Below are 8,850 nucleotides of genomic sequence, written 5' to 3'. Positions count from 1 at the left end.
TTTCTGGGCACCGACTAAAAAATGGTTCCACCTCAGCAAATTCTAAACGAATGCTTTTAGACATCTACAAACGTAATTTTTTTCCTTGGTTTCCAAGCTGAATAAAATTACGATTTTTCCTCGAAAAAGAAGAAAAAAAATATTATAAATAACATTTACAAGAAAATCAATATATTTTATAATTATCCCCTATCCATAAAATATAACAAATTTCTAAAAATGTGTTAGTTGATTAGAAAATAGAAAAATAAAATGGATAATAAATAAGGGATTGATATCGAGCTTCAAAATTGATATGGGTATACAAGTTTTAGCTTTTTTTAACTGTCAAATACAATTTATTTTAATAACACTTCATATATGTAACTTGTAATTTTCTTATATGCCTATCCTTTAACATTTTTCTAAATTATCCACACGTTTATATATATATATATTTGATATGTATTTACAGGCTCTTAGTTAAGCTATTAACATTTAGAGTACTTGAAACCCTTTTCCCGAGATATAATTTATAGACCTGAAGGCGAGCGACGAAACGAAAGGGTTTGAATGTGGTTGTAAATCTTTGGAATTGAAGTTTAGTTCAAATTTGATGGCATTGCTTTTGGGTGCATATCGATCTGTAAGATATCCATACTTCACAACGTGGAGGTCATTAATCTTTTTCCAGAGCAGCCCAACTGATGCTGAGGTTCATCAACAAAGTGAAAAAATTTACTGTGGAATAGGGTTACCTGTCAAATTTAACCCTAAAAATTTAGGTATGAGTAGGGTTACCCGTCAAATTTAACCCTTGATTGATATATATACCTGGAAAGCCATCTGATTCCTTCTCACAAGCACGGCTGACTCGTTGAAGTTGTTGTCTCTGTTAGGGCCATCGAGGTCTTTGATATCCACCACTGGAATACTCTGGGAGTAAGAGACGTCAGATATCCGAGGGCGTTTTCTTTTCCTTTGCGTATTGAAGCTTACTGCCCGTCCTACACTGAATATTTCCATGCTCCTGAATATATCGATTCCTCCAAAATCGAAGAACCGCGTGTGGAACCCCAGACCAGCGCATCGTCCAGCCATGCCCTGCCTGGGAAACGAGGGCCTGCACAATGAATAGCTGGCTAACTGTGAGTCGCCTTCGATAGAGGACTAAGGTCGGTGGTGATCCGTCCCATAAAAGAACGCCTTAAGAACCGTGTGTGGAACCCCAGACCAGCGCATCGTCCAGCCAAGCCCTGCCTGGGAGACGAGGGTCTGCACAATGAATAGCTGGATAACTGTGAGTGGCCTTCGACAGAAGACTAAGGTCGGTGGGGATCCTTCCCTTAAAAGAACGCCTTTGATCTAAACATCGCATTTGCTGTTTATCATTTTTCATAAGTAAGCCAAGAGCAAGAGTCTGTTTCTACCATCATTCATTTTTGTGTGTTCAAGAGGAGAAATGGCAACCAAACGCTCTTGTTGCATGCGCTTCTCCTGCTTTTCTTCAGCTTCATCTGATGAAAAGGGACAAGATCCCACTTCAGCAGGTACTCGGAGCTGGCCTTCTGCAATTGATAATACAATAGGTACAATGTTTTGATAGCGCAAAAGATTGAATGTTTTTGTTTATGTTATGGATATTATTATTAAGAATAATGTAGTCATTTCACAGAAGGCGCTTCTGCTGCTACAATTTGCGGCCATCAGCGCATGGTTATAATACTGATGCTGATGGCGACTGTGATTGTGCAGAAACTCTTCCAGGAGCTCCCAAGCGCACTGAAGCTCCAATCTCTGGATCTTCTAATGTTGTTTCAATGAAATATGAGATAGAACATGTTGATGTCAATCTCAATGTTTCAGAAACCCATCAGTGCTATAAAGCTCCAGTCTCTGAATCTCGGAATCTTCTGCGGAAATCTGAGGGAAAAAACGTGAATGTCAATCTGAATGGACAAGGAGCCCCCCACTGCGATGAAGCTTTATCCTCGGGATTTTCTAATGTTTCAATGAAATATGAGGGAGAAGACGTGGATGTCAATCTTACCGTTTCAGAAGCCCCCTGGTGCGATGAAGATCCGTCCTCTTCCTCTTCCAGAGGCGCAATTAACTCAGATGTCATTAACACCATATTACATAAAGATATTGAGGAAATCGACGGGAAAAAAGTGGATGTCAATCTCGATAACCTTATGGAGCACATATCTGAGCTTTTGAAACTGAGACCGGAGGTACATCACAATCTTTCATATCCATCCGAATTATATTATAATTAGATTGTGAAATATATTATTCGATAGTATTATAATTACTGTGTGATATCGGATTTGAAATATATAAATTCATTTCGTGCTTTTTTTTAGGAAATGCTTCGAAATAAAAAAGCATCGAATCCCAGCAATTACCCTTGGCCTGATGTTCCAGGCTTCAAGAAATTAAATGCCATATTGTCATGGGGAACCGACTTGAAGAACTTTAAGGAGTTACTGTCATCGGCATTAGATTTTGCTTCTAAATTGGTGTGTATAATTAGTCCTCATTGATAAGTTCATCACTTGCAACTAAAACTGAATGTCGAGTATAATTATTTTAAAGCCCAAATTTCTCTTCTTTTTTATGGTGTTCAGAAAGATGTTATATCTGGACCTGTTACCACATTCCTAAAGGGTACAGGACTTCTGGTGGTTGCATATACTTTGGAAAGATTTGACTATCTTTCCACCAACAAAGAAAAGTGTTGACTCTTATAAAAGAAATGAGTGATGTTGCTACTATTGTTAAAAGATTCAAAGAAAGCCCCAAAGGAAGCCAGTGATGAGACACATGGAATTTGATGGAAGTTCACATTTTCATCTATTTCAAATCTTTTCCAATGACATCATACACACTTGGCGGAATTCCCCTCATGTTAACATTAACAGCACCATTCATAGCTCGCGCAAAAAATAAGGAGAAAGCTTATTCTACACTGGTGGTTCAGAAAGATAAATGGCCGAGTGAGGCCTTTGAGGAGATGCGCTACGCCTTTGCCTACGATGCTCTTCCCACTGATTGTAAAGGTCCCTTTTTAGACTTCTGTTCATTTTTCAAAGGATGGGCTTCGGACAGAGTGGAAGATATTGTGGGAAAAGATAAGATGGAAATGTTAGAAAGCAGAGCACTTGTCACTAGAACCACAAATGGCGTTTCATCTTAACACTTGCTCGCTAAATGTCAAAAAAAGAGTCAAAAGGAAAGAAAGTGAGAAAGACATTCACCAGTGCAAACAAACTTAAGGAGTTCCTCCAAGAGGAGGTAACAAATCTATGAACGAAGTACATGTTTGTTTTTATTTTAATTTACTATACTCTATAATGGCATGCAGAATGCTCATCAGATAAAAGACATCTGGTTAAGTGATAATAAGGATGCAATGGAAATATCTGCAGGAACTTTCGACTATGCAGAATGCTCATCAGATAAAAAACATCTGGTTAAGTGATAATAAGGATGCAATGGAAATATCTGCAGCAACTTTCGACTTAATGCATAAATCATTGAGAGTTTTTCAACTTGGGAAATTGGCAAAGGTGGAGGGCAAGTGCAGTGAAACATTTAAAGAGTTGGTATTTTTTGAAGCGAAAGTTTCCCAGCTTCCGTTTCATGATGTGTCAAAGTTAAAAGCAATTGAGGTACCTCAGTTATGAACCCAATGACTTCGAGCTATCTAAGGCACGTGATTCTATTTCCCATTCACTTTTCCTTGAGAAAATTGATTCTGCGTAAGTAAATGTTTTACTACTTTTAATGGTTTCATAGGATTGTAACGTATTAAGCACATGCACATAACTTGCAGATAGATTCCTTCCAGTTTGAGACACGTGGAATTTGATGGAAGTTCACATTTTCATGCATTTCAAATCTTTTCCAAGGATCTTCAACAACTTGGACATTTGAAAATACTAAGATTGGTCAACTTTTCAAAATTGAAAAATCTCCCTGAATTGGGTGACCTAGTAAATGGTTTGCAGGAACTATCTTTTTCAAATTGCAAATCCAACCGAAAACTCCGAACGGAAAACTACTTGTGTGTGGAGTTGACAAAATGAAAGGAAAAACTATTCTTTTAGAAATGAGGCCTCCCAACTCCTTCTATGACATTCGCCTTCCATTTTTGAAGGCAACGTACCTTAACGAGAAAGAGAAAGAGAAACTTGATCTTGAAATTATATCCATTCCTCCTTGTGAAGCCAAGCGGGGAATTTGATGTATATGAGCAGTTTTCAAGAGAAGTTCCTTGGTTTGTTCTCCAAAATTCATGGACGGTAATAACAAGAGTAGTCGAGTTCTTTTTTGAGAACTAGTGTGGATAGGGAGAAAGTGATGTGTCTGAAAAATGGTATCCAAATATAAACTGGATAAATTGGATTGTAGAACCAAACGGCGGGAGAATCACCTTTTATAGACCTTCTATATCCCTTGTAGACAGGGGAGAGTCGTTTAAGGTTCTTTTAACCATTTACAAAGTGCATCATATCAAGTAAGACGGGGAGTAAAAGTTTTCCTACTATGTCTGAAAAAATTGAAGAATCCAGAAAAGAAGAATGGGAACAACTAAGGAAGATGTCGACTTCAGATTTTCTTTTCAACCACTTAGAAAGTGTGTCAGTTCAGGTAAATAATTTTACTTGTTTTTTCATTATTATATATTTTTAACAATGATAAGAAAGGGAAAAATAATAATGAATAGATGACAGGTAATTGATTTTCAAATATAATTTTTATTTTGTTCTTTCTTTACGTGTAGGTGAAAAAACTATATTTTCAAGGAAAATTGCTATGCTGGTATAGCGGGAATGATAAGGAGGTTATATTGTTCCATATGGAATGCAATGGAGCAGTTCAGGGACCGCATTCACATTATTCAGATTGGCCGTACTATTATGAGTAGGTTTTACTTCACTGAAAAAATTTACAAGGATTATTATTATCCGTTGGAAATTACAACTGAGATGGAAGGGATTTCTTTGTTAAATTTATCAATGCGTGAAACTCTGAAATTTTCAATGCGGCTTCACCATTTGGAAGAAGAAATTAACGGAATGGACGAAAGCAATAAGCAGTTGTTTGAACTGAAAAGTCTGTTACATTCTGTTCAAACTAAACCTGAAGTGCCTTCATGGACGAGGGGGGCGAAATGGTTGCAGCTTTCAGAGGAGAGATTTTCCGGTCGATTTTCCGACCAGATAGGAAAGATAGAGCACAGCGATACATATAGGTAATGAGGAAGGATTTAGGAGGAGGAAAAGCAATACATGATCAGTACCCAGGGGTCTCTGACAGCTTTATAAAGAACACGCAAACAGCATCCGCTGCAGCAGTTGAGCAAGAAAAACACGATACATATCTGAACTTTGGGGAGTGGAACTTTATCAGCTTTTCAAATTCAACAAGGTAGATTGGTTTTTATTTGGTATCCCTCCTCAGATTTCTGAATCATATTATCTTCTATTAACATAACGACTTCTTTATCAGCTTTTCAAATTCAACAAGGTAGATTGGTTTTTATTTGGTATCCCTCCTCAGATTTCTGAATCATATTATCTTCTATTAACATAACGACTTTTCATTTCTTATTTCCTAATAGGAGGGGAAAAAGTGGTCCCAGCCAAAGGTCAGTTGGCCGACTTCCAGAAGCTTCCGTAGGCTAAAGAATTTCCTGTCAGAGAGAGCTGTGGACGATTGGGTTGTCCGTATTAAACCTCTCAATTGATTATTTTTTTTGGTCCTAACATGAAATTCATTGCTGGATCATGTCCAACCTCTATGTCAAATATTTAATATAAATTCATCTATTATGGTTTTCAGAAAGATGTCATTTCTGGTCATCCTGAAGAAAAAGATAACCGGACGATCGTCATTCACAGTTTGCTGAAGGGTATAAGAGAGGCAAACTGGTCTGTTGCAGGTCTTCTTGCGGTGGCGGATGCTCTGGAGAGATTTCAAACTGTTTCTGCCAACCGAATTGAGTGCCTGTTTGTTTTAGACAAGATGTTTAGATTGGCCAAATATACTCAGCAGTTAAATCAAAAGCCTGGGTTGTGGAGAAAGATAAAGTGCTGTAATCAAATTGATCAATCCAAATTTGCCTGGTGAGTACTGGACACTTTAATGTTAGCAATAGTGGTGTTTAGAAAACAAATTATACGCTAGATAAAAGGTGGTGGAGTTGTTTTTAGTGAGATTTTTTGGATTTTTTTGGTGCTGGAATACGATGAAAAAAATGAAGTGAAATTTTAAATTTTGTTATATAAACGAGTTTTTTGACTGTACCCAGAAAAATTCTTAAAAATGAAGTGAAATTTTAAATTGTGTTATTTAAACTAGTTTTTTGACTGTATATATGGATTCAGCACCCTGAAAAATCCTTAAGGCATTTCGAATGTGCAAGGGTTACCCATCAAGCTTGTGATTTCAATAAATTCCTACCAGATTTTAGAGAAATTAGATTAGAAAACCCAACTCTAAAAATTAAAATCACACTAAAAACAGCTCTTAAAGTTGTGAGTTATGATTCTATATCTGCCGCCAAGCCTTCTATCCAATCAAATAAATCAAAGAAGCCAGTTCGTTGATTTATGTTACAGTAGAGTCAGGCTTAAATAAATTTTGAAAACTCTGATTACAAAAGGACTTTAAAAAAAATTCCTAATGCTAGTTTTTACTATTAGCAGGTTTAATGCCCTCAACAAGGACAGGCTGGAGCACCAAACAAATCACACTAAAGACAACTCTAAAAGTTGCGAGTTATGACTATGTATGCAACTGGAACTTCTATCCCATCAAATAAATCTTTAGAACAAAGAAGCCGGTTCGTTGATTTGTGTCGAAGGTAGAGCCCGGCGTAAATAAATTTCGAAAACTCTGATTACAAACAGGACTTAAAAAAAAATTCCTAATGCTAGTTTTTACTATTGGCAGGTTTGATGTAGCTGCCTGTCAACCAGGACAGGACAGGCTGGAGCAAGCTGAATCGCAATTAATGAAAAATTGCGACATGATGGCCAAGGCAATTAACCTAGGTCTTAGTAATGAAAATGGATCCCTCTTAGAGGAAATGTGCGACCACTGATACGGTTTCGAGTTCTTCCTCGAAAGTGAAAATGAAGGTGGGCTATCTTCTGAAGGCGAAAGTGGCTTCTCTTCTGTCAAGGCCTGTTACACAGGTACGACCAGAGAAGAATAATAAGACGGAACCTCATCTACTTCTTGTATAGTAGTGCCAAATGCTACACATGACAGTCACGGGGATTTGATGTATGGATACTAAAATTTTCCAAAATAATTGGTGTGGTATGTTTTTTTCTATGAAAAGAATCATTAGGAAGGAAGGGGGATTTGATGTATGGATACTAAAATTTTCCAAAAACATAATGGTGTGGTATGTTTTTCTTACGAAAAGAATTTTTAGGAAGGAAGGAAGGAATTCGTGTGGCATGTTTTTCTATGAAAAGAATTATTAAGAAGGAAAGTATTTTATGAGATAGATTGTTTCTTCATCTGCTATTTTACTTTTTATGGGACAGATTGCTTCTTCATCTGCTTGATGTATTTAGTCATATTTTTCTGTGAAGCTTCACAATAAATGCTCCCAGTTTTTGGACAAACCGCTAGCTAAATACTATCTCAAGAGCTAAATGCCAACATATCTGCATAACTTTCTCTATTGTCTTTGAAGGCCATGCTTTTCTGTTAACACTTTTCCAGAAAAACAAAAATCACTTTTTCCTTCCACATTTTTTTTACTTTTTCCAATTCCAACAACCGTAAAAATATATTTAAAAAAAAAATTAATTTAATATCAAAAATGTATTGTATTTTTTTCTATTTACAAAATATTTTGAGTATATTTTCATTTGTTCCCTATTTGGGCTCTTGTGTTTCTCATCGCATTACTGTCTTCTAGTTAATACATGGGGCAGGTCCAGAAATTTATTGGCAAGACCACTCTGTGTTGTTGAAACATGGGATATACGAGCACATGATCAGATTTGATGAGTGGAAGCAGTTTAACGTGGGTTAAATTTTACTAATGGACATAACTATCACAAAATGAATACTTTATTTTAAAATTGTTATTATTTTTTATTAATTTAATTATTGCACCTTAGTCTCTATCTTCATTTAGGAATAGCATGACACTAATTATAATATTTTATACTCTAAAACATTATTCGTGTAAAACATATTTTCATATAATTTTTAACCTAAATTTTAATCTAATTTTTGTCCAATTTAAGCCAATTTTTATTTTTATATTTTATTTATTTATTTAATTTATTTATTTTCGTCTTTTTCAACCCTCAAACCCGGTAATCTCAAGCCTTTTCCTTGTTCTAATTTCCAAATTCGCGCTTATCGGGACCTTTCCTTAGTCCAATTTCCACATTTGCCCTTCTCGGGCCAAGGGCCACGATGATGTGGATAGTTGATGGGGTCACGGGACTGCCATGATGTGGACAGGCCACAATAATGTGGAGTCTAACAGCGAGAATTTTATTTGTTACATTATTTTGTTTTTTTATAACATCATCCTGGGTTTCGATTAGCTTGGGTTTTGGTTAACGTGTATGTTGTTTAATTCACCTAAATCACAAGAGGTTTGTGTTTTGACATAGATCTTGTCATAAGTTTGAGTTAGGTTGAAACCTAAATCACAAGAGGTTTGTGTTTTGACATAGATATTATCATAAGTTTGAGTTAGGTTGAAAGGTTTTACTATCACCAATTATTAATAACGTTTTGTTATGATTAATTATTATATTATTTTATGCTTCGTTAATTTATTACAATTTTTTGTAACTTAATTTACATGGGTTTGAATTTATC

General features: G+C 36.0%; 1 protein-coding gene across 7 annotated transcripts; it reads left to right on the top strand.

Annotated features, from left to right (window-relative positions):
- Positions 1-474: 474 nt before the first annotated feature.
- On the top strand, positions 475-6,032 carry LOC149195017 (uncharacterized). 7 transcript variants are annotated; one of them, XM_089405210.1, is made up of 8 exons: positions 476-1,568; positions 1,735-2,213; positions 2,346-2,501; positions 2,610-3,276; positions 3,411-3,693; positions 3,818-4,635; positions 4,769-5,415; positions 5,609-6,032. In XM_089405210.1, exons 1-4 carry the CDS (start codon positions 1,442-1,444, stop codon positions 2,721-2,723), a joined length of 876 nt encoding a protein of 291 aa, XP_089261336.1. In that variant the 5' UTR covers positions 476-1,441; the 3' UTR covers positions 2,724-3,276; positions 3,411-3,693; positions 3,818-4,635; positions 4,769-5,415; positions 5,609-6,032. The 7 variants fall into 7 exon arrangements, with proteins under 7 accessions (XP_089261341.1, XP_089261336.1, XP_089261339.1 ...); XM_089405213.1 differs by having other exon boundaries at positions 3,411-4,635; positions 5,609-5,635; positions 5,830-6,032; XM_089405211.1 differs by having other exon boundaries at positions 3,411-4,635; positions 5,609-5,707; positions 5,830-6,032.
- The last annotated feature ends 2,818 nt before the right edge of the window (positions 6,033-8,850 follow it).

Source organism: Pinus tabuliformis, chromosome 2_2 (assembly GCF_031772625.1).
Source record: "Pinus tabuliformis cultivar Carrire ecotype Pingquan chromosome 2_2, CPIR1, whole genome shotgun sequence".
Taxonomy (NCBI): domain Eukaryota; kingdom Viridiplantae; phylum Streptophyta; class Pinopsida; order Pinales; family Pinaceae; genus Pinus; species Pinus tabuliformis.
Note: the sequence above shows the minus strand (reverse complement) of the source record. Positions and strands in the feature narration are given on the sequence as shown.